At 47.7% G+C, this 19,965-nt stretch overlaps 1 protein-coding gene across 1 annotated transcript in view; it reads left to right on the top strand.

The window, feature by feature from the left end:
* ACBD3 (acyl-CoA binding domain containing 3) overlaps positions 1-18,923 on the top strand; it is a 211,217-nt gene extending 192,294 nt beyond the window's left edge. Inside the window, exon 8 of the mRNA XM_086926177.1 lies at positions 16,615-18,923. Coding sequence (XP_086782303.1) covers positions 16,615-16,826 — 212 coding nt within the window. The 3' untranslated portion in view covers positions 16,827-18,923. The remainder of the gene's footprint in view (positions 1-16,614) is intronic.
* Positions 18,924-19,965: the final 1,042 nt, after the last annotated feature.

Raw genomic sequence — 19,965 nt, 5'->3', positions numbered from 1 at the left:
GTGCAATTTGAGCTCTCACCCATCATCTGCTGCCAGTGTCCCTTTGCAGGACATCTACTGCTTAGTCTCTGTACTGTTCCCCTTTAAAAACGCAAGTCTTCCATTTCTAATCCTCTCTGCTTCACCTTCTTTTATCCCATGTTCTCTTTCAGCTATTGATCTTCCCAATTTTAGGATGCTGACTCTGTGTGTGATATATCAAGAACCTGATGTACGGTGTAAAGAGTCCAGGAATTCCCTTATGAGTGACAGGGGCTTGCTATACAATCCCAAAGGGCTCTGTTGGGTGATAGTGTGATCGAGCAGTTTTAGGCTTAACACAGATGAGTGCAAGACATTTGCAAATACACACAATGATCAATAAATGACGCACATGACTCAAGAAGGAGATCCACACCAATTTATAAAAATAACATGAATCTTTATATATGTTTAGGCAACAGAGAAAAATCGTTCAGGTAAGTACATTTTTAAATATAAATTCTTTTCACTTTAAAAAGTGGACACAGTGCAATTTCTGAGGTTTGCATTGTCATCCTATGGAAGGAAGAACAAGATCTGCAAACAGCAATAGTACTGACCAATCTCCAGGAGTTAAGGCAAGTGGTGGACAAGATCCAAGGTAGCACTAACAGAATACCATCAGCAGGGGGATGGGGGTGTGTTCGAGGCATGTGGGCTGCTGAATTCATATCTGTGCATAGATCGCCGCCTAGTGTTGGGTCCGGATGATTGCACATTGTTGTCCTGGAAGAGTCTTCGAAGTATCACGAGATAGGTGGCTCCTCCCCTGGACTACAGTGCGCATGGGCATCGACTCCATCCCCAGATTTTTTTTTCCGCCATTGGGTTCGGATGCATATTTGTTAACTCAAGTTCAGAATCGATAAAAAACTTTCCTTTTGGCCCAAAGGCCTTTAGTTATCGTCGGTATTGTCTTGCGATCGGTGCCCAGTTTTTGTTCCAGCTCAGTTCCCGAGCCGGACGTCCAGAGGAGCCGCGTGGCTTTTCGGCACTGAAGGCCCGGTCGACGCCAGAGGCCTTATCGACAAACCATCATGGAACGCAGCCCGTTCAAGAGATGCCCCGTTTGCAACTCAAAATATCCTCACATCGACGTCCACCCGGTGTGCAACAAGTGCCTGTCTACGGATCACGATGAAGCCAGCTGTATGGCTTGTTCTCGTTTCCGCTCCAAGAAGACGATTCGACTTCAACGCGCAGCGCACAAGGTGGCCCAGCAGACGGCACCTGACCCGGTGAACATTTTCGATACCGAGGAGGATGAGGGAGTCGAGCAGGAAGTTCGAGAGAACCTGTCTGATCCTGCATCGGAGATCGACTCCAGAAACAACGCTGATATTGAAATGGTCGATAATGAAGACGTCGTCGATGAGGTAGGAGACGACGATGGGGCCTTTGGGGCCGTGGAAGATAGCTCGAGCGAGGAGCTAGGCCCGACCGTTGGTACGGAGGCTGAGACCAAGACACTTAATAAGGCTCAGGTCGAGGGATCGCCACATGGCCTTACCCGAGATCGTACACTTGGTTCTACAGCCTCGCCTCAAGGCCCGGCTTCGGACATTTCTAACGAGCCACTGGTTGACCGATCGAAACCGAAAGAGAAAGCATCAGTGTCTACGCAACCGAAAGCACTGGAGGCAAAATCGAAACCAAAAGTGCGTATTGCTTTGGTTGGCTCGAAGTCCTCTGAACCAGCGGCACCGACGAATCAAAAAGGTGTTATCGACCCAGTGAGGTCGCTCAAGGGTGTTGAGCCGAAGACTGGGACACCGAAAAAACTGGTCAAGGACGTCGACCCGAAAAAATCGGCGCCGATGGCCGTCGACACAGACAAAGGACTCGGAGCTCAGAAGGTTCTCGATCCTACGCATCGACCAGACAAGGCTAAGAGCGGTACTAACCTTGAGTCCACGCCTGGCGGTGGCTCGAAGGAACCCATCGAGTCGACACAGCCGTCCGCCTCCTTTTCGAAGCAGGTGTCGGAATCGCTGAAACGCATTAAAGAGAAGGCTTCAACTGTCGGACCGAAGGATACTCCACCAACGAAGCCTACCACTAAACCTCAAAAATCGTCGGCGCCCATCCAGTTCAAGCTGCCGCCGAAAGTGGTACCCAAGGCCTTCGCCCCTAAGACGGCCGTCGAAGCGTCCAAGAAGGTGTCCACGGGGCCAAAGCCCACAACTGCGGAAGTGGTCACGAAGCACCGACAGCCTCCGCTTGAAGAGCAGTCGAGACAATTCATCGACTCAGACACGGGTAGACTTTCTATTTACAAGCGAAAGATCGCCCCGGAACGGCCTATGGAGTCATATAAAATTCCACTGAAAAAGAAGGATTCGACTAAATCACCCCTTCTTGTCGAACCTATATCGCCACATGTCCAAGACACTGCTCATATCTCGCCCACTTACTCGGATGTGGAGATAGGGGAAGGTGACAATGAGGAGTACAACTATCCTATAGACACTGATCCTGAAGATCTCAATGAACCCTGGGCAGACGCTGCTGACCCAGGAGATCCACACACTGCCCCAGACAGTCATGTGTATGCTGTGAAAACCTCGCCTACTGAAGACTCGGCGGCGTTTAATGCACTTATTGAAAGGGCAGCCAAAAATCATGATGTCCAGCTCCATGCTGACCCTATTGAAGTGGATTTTTTGTTTGACACCTTCTCCACCTCAGAAAGAACTGTCAAGACTCTGCCAATGCTAAAGGGTGTCTTAAAACATGCTGGAAACATTTTTAAAGAGACCACGAGGGCCAGTGTGATAAACCCCAGAATTGAGAAAAAGTACAAACCGGCGCCTGGGGACCCTACCTAAACCAAGGGACCTTCGCGGCCAGGGCGATCAACACAAGTGTGATGTTACGGCGACATGCCTGGCTGAGAATCTCCGGTTTCAAGCCCAAGATACAAACCACCATACTAAATCAGCCTGTAAACCCTGATCACTTATTTGGACCAGAGGTGGACACCACCTTGGAAAAGATCAAAAAGGACACTGAGACTGCAAAGTCTATGGGGGGGCTCTACAATCGCAGCAGTTCAGGGGTGGTTCTTTTCGTCGCTCAAACAATAGAGGAGTTTCCAGAGGCCAGCTGTCCCAGCAAACACAATACAGTAAGGGAGGCGCGCAGATCACCTACGCCAAACAAAGTAGAGGTGGCTACCGTGGAAACCGCGCCAAGGGCAGAGGTCGTGGAAACAATAGCTCCCGATCCTCCACCACTAACAAGCAGTGACGCCTTGTCACTGCCCCCCGACCATACCACACCGGTCGGGAGAGACTACAACAGTTCCTGCCAGTCTAGAACTCCATCACTACAGACAGGTGGGTGAGGAAGCTTATCCAGTACGGTTATTTTCTGGAGTGAACATCCACTCCACCCAACATACCCCCAAGACACCGTCCTATGTCCACAGAGCATTTGCACTTATTGCAGCAGGAGGTAGTCGTCATGCTGCAAAAAAGTTCAATAGAGCTCGTGCCGGTGGAGGAAAGAGGTACAGGGGTGTACTCGCTGTACTTCTTGATCCCAAAAAAGGACGGGTCCCTCAGACCCATACTGGACCTCAGACCCCTGAACCAGTACATTCTATCAGAACACTTTCACATGCTCACATTGCACCAGGTTTTACCGTTACTCAGTCAGGGAGATTTCCTCGCAACATTAGATCAGAAGGATGCATATTTCCATATTCCGCTACACCCGTCACACAGAAAATACCTCAGGTTCACCATTCAGAATCGGCATTATCAATTCAAGGTCCTCCCTTTCGGAGTCACGACGGCACCCAGGGTGTTTACAAAGTGCCTGGCGACAGTGGCTGCACACCTACGGAGACAGAACGTTCACGTCTACCCTTATCTGGACGACTGGCTTGTCCATGAGAAGTCGGCCAAGCTGTGGGCCGCCCACATGTCCCACACCATTCACCTTCTTCACGATCTGAGGTTTTCACTGAATTATCCAAAGTCCCACCTTCAGCCTGCCCATGTACGGCAGTATCTGGGCGCGACAATAGATACTCTGGCAGCCAAAGCACAGCCAAATTCAGTGTGGATCAACAGCATGCAATTGCTGATACAAAAATTCAGCCCACAACACTCGCTTCCGGCACGAGTGTTCATGCAGTTGATAGGCATGATGGCCTCCTGCATCTTCATAGTCCCGCACGCGAGGCTACATATGCGTCCGCTTCAGGAGTGCTTAGCACGTCAGTGGAATCAGGCTCACGGACAGTTGAAAGACCTATTGTTGGTGACCGGTCGTGCATACAACTCTATGCATTGGTGGAATCCACAAAACCTTTGCAGGGGCCGACCGTTCCAGGAGCCTGTGCCACAGATTATACTGACGACCGACGCATCTCTCCAGGGCTGGGGACCTCATGTACTCCACTACACAGTGCAGGGGCTATGGACAGCGCAGCAACAGAGGATGCACATCAACCTTCTAGAACTGATGGCTATCTTCATGGCGATGAAAGCATTCAAAGTACATCTGTGCAACAAGGTCGTGTTGATCCGGACGGACAACATGACGGCCATGTACTACATACAAAAACAGGGAGGTACACACTCTCCACAGTTGTCTCATCTGGCTCAGAGCATGTGGAAGTGGGCCATTCAGAGGAACATCTTCCTCATGGCGGAACACCTCCCGGGCAAAGACAATCAGATGGCGGACCTGCTCAGCCACCAAATGCACGAGTGGGAGATACACCCATCAGTACTCCACCCGTACTTTCAGCAGTGGGGTCATCCAGAGATAGACCTGTTCGCCACAAAGGAAAACGCCAAATGCCAAAGCTTTGCCGCCAGGTTCCTACAACCACAGTCGTAGGGCAATGCGATATGGATGAACTGGTCAGGCATATTTGCGTACGCTTTTCCCCCAGCACCTCTAATAGAGCTGGTGGCACGCAAGCTGAAGCAACACTCGATGACACTCCTCCTGGTTGCTCCGACGTGGGCACGCCAACCATGGTACACCACGTTTCTAGAACTATCCGTGGTACTGCATCAAAGGCTGCACCTCACACCCAGGCTTTTGACGCAGAGCCATGGCGACATTCAGCATCCAGATCCGCAACAGCTCAACCTGGCGATCTGGCTCCTGAGTTCTTAGAATTTGGCTACCTCAACTTGCCTCCTGCCTGATGGATATCATAAGGGAGGCAAGAAAGCCCACCACCAGAGCATGTTATGCAGCGAAATGGAAGCGGTTTGTCATTTATTGTGCAGACCACAACATCAACCTGCTAGACGCATCTACTCACAACATCATTTGTTATCTGTTACATCTATACAAATGCAATCTGGCCTATGCTTCCATTCGTATACATTTGTCCGCCATAGCAGCTTATCTCCAAAACAGGCATCTCTCACTTTTCAGAGAGCCTGCCATTAAAGCCTTTCTGGAGGGACTCCGACAAGTTATTCCTCCACGACACCCACCAGCTCCTGAATGGAACCTAAATGTGGTCCTCAGCAGACTGATGGGTCCACCTTTTGAGCCTCTGCACTCCTGCGAGATTCAGTTCTTGCGTGGAAAGTGGCTTTCCTGATAGCAATCACATCGCTGCGACGAGTTAGTGAACTCCAGGCACTAACTATCCAGGAGCCATTCATACAGATTCACTCCAACAGGGTGGTACTCCGCACTAACCCTAAGTTTCTTCCTAAAGTGGTTTCACAGTTCCATATCAATCAGACTATAGAACTGCCAGTGCTCTTCCAAAATCCTGAGTCAGTGGCGGAAAGAATGCTCCACACACTAGACGTCAAAAGAGCTCTAATGTACAACAATGATAGGACCAAAGATTTTCGGAAAACAAAACAACTATTTGTTGCCTTTTCGCCACAACACAAAGGCAACCCCATTTCCAAAGCAGGTATAGCCAGGTGGATCGTTAAGTGCATTCAAATTTGCTATCAAAAAGCCAAGCACACTTTAACGGTTCCCCCACGGGCCCACTCCACCCGAAAGTTGGGGGCCTCCATGGCTTTCCTTGGAAATATTCCTTTAGAAGACATGTGTAGAGCAGCCACATGGTCTACCACACACACATTTATGAAACACTACTGTGTAGATGTGCTCTCCAAACAGCAGGCAGCTGAAGGGCAGGCTGTTCTAAAAACACTTTTTCAAACTGCTGCAGCTGGCACAGGCGGCCGCCGCTAATGGAGGGACTGCTATGTATTCTATGCACAGATATGAATTCAGCAGCCCACATGCCTCGAACCTAATATGCTGCTTACCAGTAGGCATCTGTTCTTGGCATGTAGGGCTGCTGACATTCATATCGCCCGCCCTCCTCCCCGGTGCCTGGAGCGGCTGCAGCACTCAGAATTACTCTTAGCATGGTCATCACTCACAGTGTTACACTCCATCTTTGCCACAATGGCTAAAAACAATCTGGGGATGGAGTCGATGCTATGCGCACTGTAGTCCAGGGGAGGAGCCACCTATCTTGTGATACTTGGAAGACTCTTCCAGGACAACAATGTGCAATCATCCGGACCCAACACTAGGCGGCGATCTATGCACAGATATGAATGTCAGCAGCCCTACATGCCAAGAACAGATGCATACTGATAAGTAGCATATTCGTTCAAGGAGTTGGCCTAACGGCTAGGGCGCTCTACCTCGGATCTGGGTTCGAGTCTCTGTAACAACGCCAAAACCTCCTGTGATTTTGGGCAAATCACTTAATCTCCCTGTGCCTAAAATTAATGTGTGTCCTCATGTAACATAACTGGCCCTATGTAAAGCGCTTGGATACCCGATTCGGTCTAGTTCGCGCTATAAAAAACTCTGCAAAAAAAGGCTTGTGGTACTCTGGGACGTAGGGACACCTGGTGTCATCTCCACTGCCCGGGGGCGACGGATGCAGAGGTGTCTTTAGGTGGCAGATTTACTTACTGGGAGCAGTCCCGGTTGAGGCGGCCTGTGTGCAAAGACTGCAGGGGACGTCTGGGAGTCCACAAGGGGTGAAACCACAATGGACTCGGGCTCTGGAAGGCTAGGGAACCTTGTTGACACTAGTGATGCACATCAGCTCTGTCCGAAGGTGACCGGTACAGTGGTGGTTTTAGTTGTCTGGTTCTGGCGATTCCGGAGGCTTCCGGGTCTTTGCTTTGGAGTTTCTGCAGGTTGCGGGAGAGTAGATCTTCTGCTCACAGGAGGTCTTGGGTCTTTATTGAAGACCGGCAGTCCTCCCAAGGTTCTTGAGTCAGCAGCTGCAGGACAAGTCGACTTTGGCACAGTTTTCGAAGAGGGATGCAGACAGGCCAACGGGACTGGTACCAGGTCATCTGCTTCTTCTTTCCTCTCTGCTTTTGCGGCTCTTTGGTGTCCTCTCTCTTCTTAGGTCGTCAGGATGTGCTTCTCTGGTGCCAGGGACTCTCCTAAATATTGAATGTATGGCAGTATGGGGAGTGTAGGGTAGTAGCCAAAGGGCTACTGACCCTTGGGGTCACTACTCCCCCTGTATGACCACTGTAGGAGAGTAGGGTCTGCAATCCTATGATCACCCAGATTTTTTGCTTTTGTTTCACTGGTTTACGACTTTCTCTGGCTGTGGGCCTGCTAATCAGACCCACAGCCTGGCTGTTCTCTTTCTAAATTACAATATGTACCCTAGGTGCATTTACCAATTGGTACTGGGCCACCTTATCAGACCCTGTAACTCAGGGCATAGGTGTACCCAGGGCCGTCAGGGGCTGCAGCATGTATTATGCCACCCCTGGCTGGCCTCCTAAATTTGACACAACTGGCTGCATGGCAGCTGGGGCGAAGTCGTGTAATCACACTTTGCTTTAGATATAGTAGCCCTATATCTAACCATACAATGGACACTCGAGTTCCTATCAGTCACTCCTATGGCAGGCCTTGACAATCCTGAAGGCAGAGTGCATGGGCTCGTGTGAACTAGGTTCTGGCCCGAGCCGAGCCCGGTTGCAGCTTGCGGAATCAAGACCCAATGGCTGTTCCATGATAACGCGTACCACATCGGTAACTTCGGTGTCGCGTTATCAAGACATGTCGATTAAGGTGTCATACGAATCGGGATGCTGCCCTCTCACCAACTCTGGCGACGAGGTTAGCATTCCGCCCTTCTAGAGGGACACGACATGTACGTAACTGTGAACCCCGGTTAAAGTTAACTAAAGCCTCAGCTCCACAAAATGGATGCTGCCACCACAGACACGAGTCTGACCTCCTGCTGCTGGGAGTCCTTCCAGCGAGGAGAGCTTGGACAAAGGGTTTCCTGTCGAGGGCGGTGTTCGCACCGTCCCAGACAGGGTTTGTGTATTCTGGGTAGGTAGGGCTTTTGCGAGAAGGTGACTGCGGAGTGGCACCCCGGTGCTCACTACGCATCTGCCGGTCAGAACCAGTTCCAGGGGCACCAGCCCTGGCCTGGGGAAAGTCCGGCAGGGGAGAGGGGTGTAACTACCTCCCTTTCTGGTCCCACCCTTAGGGCAGGACCTAGTCACGTACCCACCCCTTTCTTTAGAATAAAGGCCGGAGCGGGGACCCTTCCAAATTAGATCATCTTTGAATCAAGAACTACTTTCTACGAAAGGACACTCAAGACTCTTCTCAAGATTTCTCCCTTGTGACTAAGGAGTAGTCACCCTGCATCAGCGGGCACCATCTAAGAACTCTGCGGTTTGCTGCAAGTCCTTCCTCAAGGATCCGATGGCCCAGCTCGACGAGAACCGGCTTCCCTGGCACCTCTGACCTCTACCCGCGTCATCAGCTCAGCTGTGATCTGTGGGTGCGACGAGACCTCGAGGGACCGGCCATCATCAGAACCTGCACGCTCTTAACCAGCACGACCATCGAAGCGATTCCCTGGTGAGTGCTCTGGGGTCTGAGAAGCCCCGACCCTGAGCCGCTCCAGCACCGAAGTGCAGTCTCCCAGCATCTCCACGATCTGCGTGGGGCCCTTCTGCTCGCTGCTCAGCAAGTTATCTGGTCACTAGCCGCTGGCTTGTGCCCTTCTGTGACGACATCTGACAATCAACACTGCTGGTCTGGTTGCTCCAGACTGGCCCTTGCTTCCATCTTTGCGAGAAGCACCCCAGACCCTCCTGGTCCACTCAAGACGCCATCTTAGGCCCACCACGTGGCCCTGAGATCTGCCAAGGCTTGTTGCCCCATCCTGGGCCCAGCGACGCCGACAGCATCATCCTTCGTGGGACAGCTCGCACCTCCGCCGTGGTCGCCGACAACGCCTCCTGGTCCGTGAGACTGCAGAGCCTAGCGTCGCCCACTCACCTGGTCGAGGTGACGGCCAACCGGTGCCATCCTGGTACCCTCTGACTACTGGCTAGTAGTACGAACTTGGTCCCCTCTGCTTTCAGGTATCAACAATCTCTGATCCAGGCTTGGATCTCTACGAACTATTCATCACTGGTCGCCGGCCAGCAACTCCTTTTCTTCCGGCTTCTGGCTCGTCAGCAAAGACCCCGACGCCTGTAAGACTTGTGCAGCCGCAGCCCTCGTGGCTAGGTAACTCGGCATTTCGGTGCCTGCATAGCCTCTTTACTCTAGGGTCCCGAGTCCCTCGCTTCCGACTTGCCTTATCGGGTCCGCCCGAGACCTTAAACTTTCCGTGTCCTCGGACACTTGTGTTAATTGTGCACTTGAAGTATTTTCCTAAGAGATTTGGTTTGTGCTTAGTACCCTGTCCTCATAAAGAGTCCAGGGCTGTTGTGAATCTTAATAAATATCCTGTTTATTTTCATAACACTTGTGTGGTGTCCTTTCACTGGGTGTTCAAGGGGTACATGTGTGGTAAACAGCTTGCTTAACGCGCCCTCTCGAGTCTTTAGCCTTAGACTGCTCGTATCCACGCTACTAGGATAGCTGGTCTATAGGTTGACTTACAACCAAACACCATAAGGGTTGTTGGAACGATACATAGCGGTCGCTAGAATAGCGAACGTTGCATATCGGGCCAACTTCTCACAACCACTTCCTGTCCTGTACCCGGCCTGTCCTCCATTGTGTTTGCCCTGAACTTTGAATTTACCCCGGTCTAGCGCAATCTCAAGTTACCCCTTAGTGCTGTTGAATTCTAGGCGCTATTTTTGGTTTATTCTTTAGAATGTATTACTGGTTCTACTTATTGGTTTTGGTCTTGTTTTACTCATAAAATTATTCTCTATTCTAAACTTGTGTGGAGTATTTTTGTGGTGTTTGTGTGTGTGCTGCACAAATACTTTACACATTGCCTTTTTAGATAGGCCTGACTTCTCTGTGCCAGGCTACCAGAGGGCGAGCACAGGTTATCTTTTAGTGTGTATCTAGCTTACCCTGACTAGGATTGTGGTCCCTACTTGTACAGGGTGCATACCTCTGGTAACTAGAGACCCAGCTTCAAACAGTTAGCATACGTGTTTTTTAGGTCTCGCTGAACCAACGCGCATGCGTTGTTCTGCGAGAGTATAGTAAGGGGGCTTTCAAAGATGCTCCCAAAGTCTGCAGGCGGATTGGGCACAGTGCATGTGCGCCGGGCGCACGCACAATTTGTCAGACCAGCCTTTGGGAGCATTTTCGCAGCCGCTTTGATGTTCTCAGTGAGACGCGTGGCAACTGAGAACATCAAAGTGGCCGTGAAATGCTCACCATTTGCCACCCCCTCCCTTATCCCACTTCCTGCCTGCCCAGATCTGTCGCCTGGAATGTTCATATGTGCATCTTATTTGAAGGTGAATAAATTAAAGACCAGCAACTGTCCCAAATGAATTTGTAAAATGTACTTTTTTCCCTAAAAAAACGAAAGTGAGTATTTTCATCAGTCGGTATGTGAAGAATACCTAAAGTCCCGCATCCGTTGGGAAAATGAGAATACTTTTGCTGCAGTGGTGTGTCTGTGTTTTGGCCAACCGTCTTCTGTATATCTGGTTCAATGCAGCGTGTTCCCTTCTCATCCAGCCATAGCAACCTTTAGTGGGTCCTTTGGCTTGCTTGATATACGGCGTAGAAAGTGCCAGGGGCTTACCTGGCCCTTGAGGGTTCTTTTCATGCTGGCAGCTGCCCCCATCTCCTCCAGCCCCCTGTGCCCAGCAAGCAGTCCTCCCTCGGTGGCTGCTCGTCGTTTATCTAGTGTCAAAAAAGCTAGTTTTCTCTCGATTTTCCGATAATACTATAGGCCCTCCCTCGCCCCTCCATGTAGGCAGCTATTTAGATTTCATGACATATTTGTCGGAACTTCCAGATAGCAGGGACCGTAGACAGACTGTTTATCGCAGCAAGACTCCAAGCATGGGAATTAGCTGCCCGTTTAGGTGGGACGCTGTTTTCGTCCAAAAGAGAAAAAGGCAAATATGTTAGTGTTAGTTTTTCTGTTCGCCTGGTCTTTAAGAGCAGTCTCAGTTTCTCAAAACAGATCGGCCATGGAAAGGAAATAATATTTCTAAGTGAATCCGTAGTAATTAGTGACAAAACTAAAAGGAAGTTGCCAAGGTCACGACCCCTTCGTAGAATTTAGTGAAACATCTCGACCCCTCCACCTGGCCTGGGATAGAGTGACACCCCAGCCCACAGTGGTTTAAAAAAAAGTACTGCCTTTGCAAGTCTGAGAGCTGCCTGATGTCCTATGACAGTAAAAAGTTTTAACCACATTTTTTTCAGCTTCTCAGCTGCTGACTTACATCAGTGCCCAGCTAGACATGACTGGACAAGAGCAACACCCTCACTCTATCTATCTATGGCCCTCACTCTATCTATCTATGGCCCTCACTCTATCTATCTATGGCCCTCACTCTATCTATGGCCCTCACTCTTATCTATCTATGGCCCTCACTCTTACCTGTCTATCGCCCTCCCTCTATCTGTCTATCGCCCTCCCTCTATCTGTCTATCGCCCTCCCTCTATCTATCGCCCTCCCTCTATCTGTCTATCGCCCTCCCTCTATCTGTCTATCGCCCTCCCTCTATCTGTCTATCGCCCTCTCTCTATCTGTCTATCGCCCTCTCTCTATCTGTCTATCGCCCTCTCTCTATCTGTCTATCGCCCTCTCTCTATCTGTCTATCGCCCTCTCTCTATCTGTCTATCGTCCCTCCCTCTATCTGTCTATCGTCCCTCCCTCTATCTGTCTATCGTCCCTCCCTCTATCTGTCTATCGCCCTCCCTCTATCTGTCTATCGCCCTCCCTCTATCTGTCTATCGCCCTCCCTCTATCTGTCTATCGCCCTCCCTCTATCTGTCTATCGCCCTCCCTCTATCTGTCTATCGCCCTCCCTCTATCTCTCTATGGCCCTCTCTCTATGGCCCTCTCTCTATCTATTGCATCACCACGGCATCACTCCGCATCACCACGGCATCACTCAGCACCACCACGGCATCACTCAGCACCACCACGGCATCACTCAGCACCACCACGGCATCACTCAGCACCACCACGGCATCCCTCAGCACCACCACGGCATCCCTCAGCACCACCACGGCATCCCTCAGCACCACCACGGCATCCCTCAGCACCACCACGGCATCCCTCAGCACCACCACGGCATCCCTCAGCACCACCACGGCATCCCTCAGCACCACCACGGCATCCCTCAGCACCACCACGGCATCCCTCAGCACCACCACGGCATCCCTCAGCACCACCACGGCATCCCTCAGCACCACCACGGCATCCCTCAGCACCACCACGGCATCCCTCAGCACCACCAAGGCATCACTGAACGCCACAGCATCACTCGTCGCCACCACAGCATCAATCTGTGCAACCATTCAACAACAACTGGTTCAAATATGTTCTCTCAATGTTTCAAGCTTTATTACAAATATCACAAAAAGATGTTAATATTTCACTTCTGTTCTTGGATTTTGGTCGCAATAAAATACACTGAACATAATCTTCACAAGTTATTTATAAAAGTTTAAGCTATTGCCATTATAAATTACAATAACTTTCATTTAAGTATTAATTATTTAAAAAAATTAAAAACCATTGTTATTTGTAATATCAATACATCTAAGTCACGTAAATACAACACATATTGCATTACAAATGCAATAGGTGTCACATTTGCGAAAGTTAAAAAAACTATTGACATTGTAAATGACAAAGCTATTAATTTCGCTATTTTCAAAACCAACGCATAAATAAAAAATGTAATTTACAATACCAATAGCTCAAACTTTCCTAATCCGAGACCTATTGCATTGCAAATGCTTGTTTTTTACTTTCAATCTGATAGAGACTTCTAGCTGCAGATTTCTGATGTTCGAATTCACCCCAGGCGTCAGACCGGATCCAGAAATATTCCCGGCAGTACCTCCGTGCATCGGCAGAAGGACGTCAAGCGACTCCATCACCCAGATGTGACATCAACATAGTCCATATAAGTTCTCCCCCGACGCATCAACGACAGTTCTGTCTTTTACCCGCTAACTTGCTATCCGCAGTGCAGTTCCTCTGAAGGTTTCCAGCCTACTTGACATCTCTCATCGACTGAACAGTGTGCCTTTCTTCGATGTCCTCAGGGTTTAAACCTTGTGAGTCCTGTGGCCGACAAATGTCCGCTATAGATCTTCACTCGATTTGCATGCAGTGTCTGGGTGAGCACCACAACTCTGACAAGTGCAACTCTTGTCAACCGCTTCGACTGAAGACGTGCAGGGAAGATTGCATGAAGCTTGCGGGAGAGCAGATGTCAAAGACTTTGAAGTCTTCTCATCGTCCTTGGTCTCATAATCCTTCAAGGGATGGATCGCATGTCCCTTCTAGGAGCCGTTCCGGCAGGCGTCATTCACCTTCGATGTCTGGAGGTAAGCCTCTGTGCTGGCGGGCCAAGTCGCAGAGCATCCTGCCTTCGTTGCCTACCGCTGATCCCCACTCTTCTGTTGAAGTGCCAAGGCATGAGGTCTCCCCATCTATCCTGGGGCCGGGGTGTCTTTGACCCAGATGAGACAATATTGTCATGCTCTTCTTTCTGCTCTCGGGTTGTCGCCTCTCTTCTCTGTGGAGCCCCTTCAGGCCCTCACAGGTGCCTTAGATCGTGCCTGTGACTCCGTAGGCAGGTCTGCCCTCGGATTTAGGTCGGCCTCTTCTCTTGTGTCTAACACCTATGCCGTGCCGGTACACAGCCAGTCGCGGCTTCAACCTTCAGCTCCCCATTCTGATCTGCCGACTCCAATGTTGGTGTTGAGCTCTTGTCTGCCAATTGTGGTGCCGTCAACGCTCCTTCACACATTAAGGTGTTGGTTTCTCGAAGTCGACCCGCTTCTGTTGCGCCGCGGATGGCGCTGACTGTCTCAGACTTTCTTCCTCAGGGTTTTTATTCTGAGGATCATGGTGTGGAAGTACTACGGAAGGTGGGGTGTGTCCTCCTCCAATTCAGATCACAGTACCGCCCCCCTGTGCTATCTGACTGATTGCTTGGCTGACCCCAGTGGCTTAGAATCTTTGCCAGCCTCCTGTTTCCTCCCAGTTAGGCTACTGACTCCAGGTCTGGGTTGACGGACATGTTCCATCAAGTTTAGATTGCCCTGGATTTAGACCTTCATTCGGTGGAATTGTCAAAAGACCCCTTGATTGGTGTTCTACGCTAAGGGTGGGCGGAATTTGCGTAATCGCGTTACGTAAACCTCTGAAACAGTAGAAAATCTCTGCAAACAAACAAATTCCGCGAATACGCAGAATTGCTTGTTCGCAATGCTTTTTTACTGTTCGCAATCGCGGTTTGCGTGCTCGGGGGAAATATCTCGCGAACACGCATTTGAGAAGGCGAACAAGCAAAAAAAATTCGCGAAGTTGCGGAACACAGAATTTTGGGCAATTTCGCGTTCTCCGCGGACCGTGAAATTACCCAAATTCCGCTAGCGAAATTTGATGCTTGTGGTAGACGTATTTTCTCTTCCAGTGCCGCTCTGTGCTCTCTAAACACTTTTTGTGTGCTTGCCTGCTTCTCCCACTCCCTTGCGGAACTCTGGAGCACCTCTTGCCTTTCCCCTCGTAGGAAGCCCAGAATGCTCTTGTTCCCAGGTACAAGATGGGCAGCAAACTGCCACACTTGGGATCCGCTGTGGTGTGGATACTACAGATTCTGTTGGTCGGGCTAGGGCCTCTTCCATTGCTCTACGTCAATGCACATGGTTGCGTACTTTAAGCTTTATGGGGCTGTGCAAACTGCTTTTATGGACATGGTACCTCCCTTTCTGAGAAATCTATTACTTAGGTATTTGATTTTAAGATCAGGAATCTGATGTTAAATGTCCCTATCAGATGGACAAGTTACCTCCCGTTGGTAACTCCTTATATGCTAGAGACACGGTCTAGCCACAGATTCCAGTCCGATCCATCCATCCTCCCCGCTCTGCGAACTAAGTGCCCTGTTGGCTCCTATATTCCCTCTCTGCATTCTACTTCTTTTCTTTAATTCTGTACTTGTTGATATTAGTCTTTTCCCCCTTTTGCACACTGTTGCCAGAGGCTGTTTATCTAGGTGGCTCTACATTGTTAGTACAAGATAGTCAGAAAAGAAACTGACACTGGCGCAGACTCAGTTGGCGTCCCATCCGGGAGACATCGCTAAAGAGTCACTTGATGCCTTCTGGCGATCGACGGATGTACTGCTGGAAAATTTTCTGGATCCAGTCTAGAACCTCGAGAGGTCTCTAAGGAATCTGCAGCTAGATCCTGTCTTTTCCAGATAAAGCGTTACCAAAGTAGCTTGTCCTTCCAGGCTGACCAGGCTGCCTCTCTCCTGAGGTTGAACTTCTAACACCGAGTACTCTCTCGGTCTATGAAGAGTTTATTTATCTAGAATAGATCATTTCTGTGGAATGGGAATATTAAATCTAATCTTCGCGTGGTCTTAGGTATTTTTTAGGGTGTTTTACAGCCTTCAATGACCTTTTTGAAAAGGTGTCCTACTTTTACTTAAAATCATAACTGCTTCTATCTGGTAAACCTCACTGGCTACTCTTTGTCCTTGTGTTTCTTAAAACTGTTAATGAACAGGTCAAAAGTGGGGTCAGCCAGTGCTGCACTGAGTTGAGCAGAACTTCACCTAGAGTTTTCTTGGTAACTCCGAACTGTCGTACAGGAAATAGTTATACTCCCATTTCTTTTGTAAGAAAACCTATTGTAGCTAACAAGATAACCACGTTGAATTATTTTTTTGAGTAACTCATGTGATGAGTGCCTTCTTTCTGTTCCTGTACTATGAAACCTAAATATCTATACAACAAAGATTCACAGGTACCCTGCAAACTCAATTTTGCTCATTTTGTGTGGGTCTTTAGCCGGGTCTGGTGACGCAGTGGACAAATGCATCCACTGTAGGGACCTGTGTTCGACCTCATGGTCACAGGTTCTAATCCTGGCGGGTCCACTCAGCCTTTCATCCATCTGAGGTTGATAAAATGAGTACCATTGAGTTGGGTAACAATATACACCTGTTATTCAGCGCCTTGAGACCTTCGGGTGATATGTGCGCTTTACAAATGTACATGTTATGTTTTTATGTTATGTCAAATTTAATTGCACTCTTGCTTTAGTTACGTGCCAAATTAAATGTTTAGCAACACATATCTATTCTTTTTCCTTTGTCAGACAACCCTAACAATGAAGAGAAAACCAAAAAGAATGCCAACAAGCCTCATCTTGACGAGATTGTACCAGTGTATAGACGAGACTGTCATGAAGAAGTGTATGCTGGCAGCCATCAGTATCCTGGTCGAGGTGTTTACCTTCTGAAATTTGACAACTCTTACTCTTTGTGGCGATCCAAAACAGTCTACTATAGAGTTTATTACACAAGATAGAGTTCTTAATGCACTTGAGTTGGTGCGGGGAATGTGCGGACAGCACACTCGGAACAGTCTTCAGTGTTTACCCCATTTTGTATTTTCTCAAGTCTGTGCGTGGCATTTGACAGCAGCGCCACTGACTGCCAGTGCAAAACTTAGTCCAAACCCACACCTTATCGCCTTACCATAACACAAAGAGTGTGGCTCATGCTCCACTGTTGGTCAATAAAGTTGCATGCATGGCTAGCAAGTTTTTATGAGAGTGAAGAAGTTAGCTTTTTTGACCCTTCTGCAGACTGGCAAAACCCAGTGAATTTTGCAATAGAAGTTTTTAGTATTCTCAGATGTCTCTTCATTAAATTTCTCTTTCTATTTAAGCTGGGATTCCTAGAGAATGTAGTGAACTCTGGCCTCTTTGTAGATTAGTCCGGTATTACAAAGAGGTCTTTATCCTATTTTGGCAAATAATGGTGTAGGTTGGGTACAGCGTTAGACAAAATGGTTTCCAGTCTTGTGAACTAAATTTGAGCAGGCCAAGCTTTTTCCATATATGGAGTGCAAAACCCTGTTGATGATAAACACTGCAAAATTGTTTGTACTGGCTAAGGGAAAGTAGGGGTTTACTTCAGAAGAGCAATTGGCCACACACTTCATCGACCTTAGACGGATGACTGTAATATGAATCAAAAACTAAGGCCTGTCAACTAGTATTCAGCCTATTTGCTGTAGGAATTTCTGGTTGCATTGTGTTAGTCTCCCATCAGTCACTGAATTGCACCATTCTCATAGATTGTCATAGTTAAAGGTTTAGTTTCACAAAAATACATAGTTTTTTTTGCCCATCTGCATACGTAGATGCAATAAATTGCATTTCTGTAGAACTCGACAGTGCTGTTTAGTTCAATTTTTGCTGATCTGAAATCTGCACACACTGTCTCTGAAAAACAAAAAATGAAATCCATAACATCATTGTGGCTTACTGCTGCACAATAGATTGTATTTTAAATTGATTGCCAGGAACAGTGCATTTGACCTCTCACAACTGGCAAGTCCCATGGGCCCATACTGCCTTCGCATCTGCTGTTGCATGTTTGTTGATCAAAAAAGGACAACTTTTCTTTGTGTGTGTTAGAGACTTTGTTTGCGTTAAACATCACACCAATAGAGGTAGATGTTTTCTGTTTTGATCATTGAAAAGAGGCAATTAATGTGAACTGTTGGGGCCAGAGAGAAAAGCTGATGTGGCGGGAGCCCAGCAAAAGCGGAGGAAGCATGCTTACAACCCAAATGAAGCAGTTTCTTTGGATGAGTTCAGTAGCTAGCATGTTCAAGTTTGTTGAGTTCTGTAACTTTTCCCTGACAATAAATCTGCCCAGCAACATTCTATTGATCTATACCTGCATCTAATATGGTAATGTACTTTCAAGTTGGAATTGTTTAATTTAATTCTGTTTTATCCATCTGTATAAACATGTCCTTTTGCATTGACCACAGATTGGCTAGGGTGTGTACATTTTTGAAGTAATTGGTGAAATACAGGGCGGGGTATTTTTAGTTGTCATTTTTATTAGGGCTGGTTTTGTTGTTTTCTACCGGTTATGTACATAAATACTATACTTATGTTCTTGCGCTCATGGAGTCATTTAACATTCTCCTAAACAGTGCTAGACCGTATGGTTTTGTATTCAGCTCCGCCATGGCATACTTGCTTGTAGCTTAAGCTAGTTAGCAGTGCTGAATCAACCATAACACTTAGAAGACTGTCATCTCACACTATGTATAGGCTGTGGTTTCTAGCCATACTGCGCTTCATTGAAATACTGTATGTAAAATAAACCCTGAAAAAGTAAGCACTTTTTATATATGTCTATTTCATCCTTTTTTTCAACTTCTCCCAAAAATGTTAAATGACTCTTTCGTGTAAAGGTATTCTTGTTCCTAGGAGCAGTATGTCGCTTTACATGGCAGCCGTTCTTTGTCAAGTGTTGATATCTGAAATTTCACTTCCACCTTTTTTATTGCCTTTGGCTGTTGATTAGTGCAGTACAAGTGCAATTTGAAAAATATCTTGGAATAATATATTTAATCTTAATTAAAATACATTTATCTGTATGTGTTTCCTTTTTTCATTAATGTTGTTAGTTTTGCCAACCGAACATATTGGTGTTACTGTATTATTTAAATGTGCCACGCTATTCATCACTTTCTTAGAGGTACTAGGAACATTTAAGCACTTCACAAGAAGCAAATGACGATTTCGTATGAAGAAGGGCAGCTAGGAAATAAGAGTTACAAGAGTCATAACAGCACAACCGAAGCCGAGCAACGGGTGGGAAGCTGTTTGATAACCATCAAAGTATAGAACATTCAATTGAAGGAATGGATTGTTTGAGAGTTTTCACCTTTAATTTTGCTGTTGAAATTCAGTCATGTGATGAGCATCTGTACTGCACATTTCTATCAAAGCACTTTTGGAATTTAAGTCCCCTTTATGGTTCTAAGATGGCTTAAGTAGTCCTTGATTGATTAAGTAAAATATTTCTAAAGCGCGTGATTGCCTATGGGCACCTTGGCACTGGCTTGATACTATCTCCTTCATCCTAAAACAAGACTATCTATTCCACAGCTGTACTAATAGCTATAGGGATGCTGAAAACAGCCAGGATTTTAGTTGCTTACGAACACAGGGAAAATTAGCCTGACCTTTAAGAGAAAGTGGATAAACATTCCACGGATTACAAATGGAATGTACAGAATTAATACCCCCCTCCACCCATTTTTGAAACAATCACAGACCTGTAGGTGGCTGATTGCAGTGTTCTTAATAGAGAAAACCACCAAAATGTACTTTTAAAGTACTGGGGTCCAGATATGTGCACTGCTTTGTGCCAGGCATAACGCTTCAAAGTCAATCCTTTTCCTGACAGGGAGCCCTTGGAGCTTTGCCAATACAGCAGTCAGAGACTTAAACTTGGAGATCTTCTTGAGCAGACGGCAAGCTGTAGTCTGCAACATCTGAAGCTTATCTAGTTATCTCTCTTTGATGCCTAAATAAAGGGCATCATAGTAGTCAAGTCAATATAAAACTAGGGAGATGACCACTGACTTTTGCAGATGTTGTGGAATGAAGGGTAACACCTTCCTTAGTATTCTT

This window comes from Lissotriton vulgaris, chromosome 6 (genome assembly GCF_964263255.1).
Source record: "Lissotriton vulgaris chromosome 6, aLisVul1.2, whole genome shotgun sequence".
Lineage (NCBI taxonomy): Eukaryota > Metazoa > Chordata > Amphibia > Caudata > Salamandridae > Lissotriton > Lissotriton vulgaris.
The sequence above is the reverse complement of the archived record's forward strand: the minus strand, read 5'-3'. Positions and strand labels throughout refer to the sequence as shown.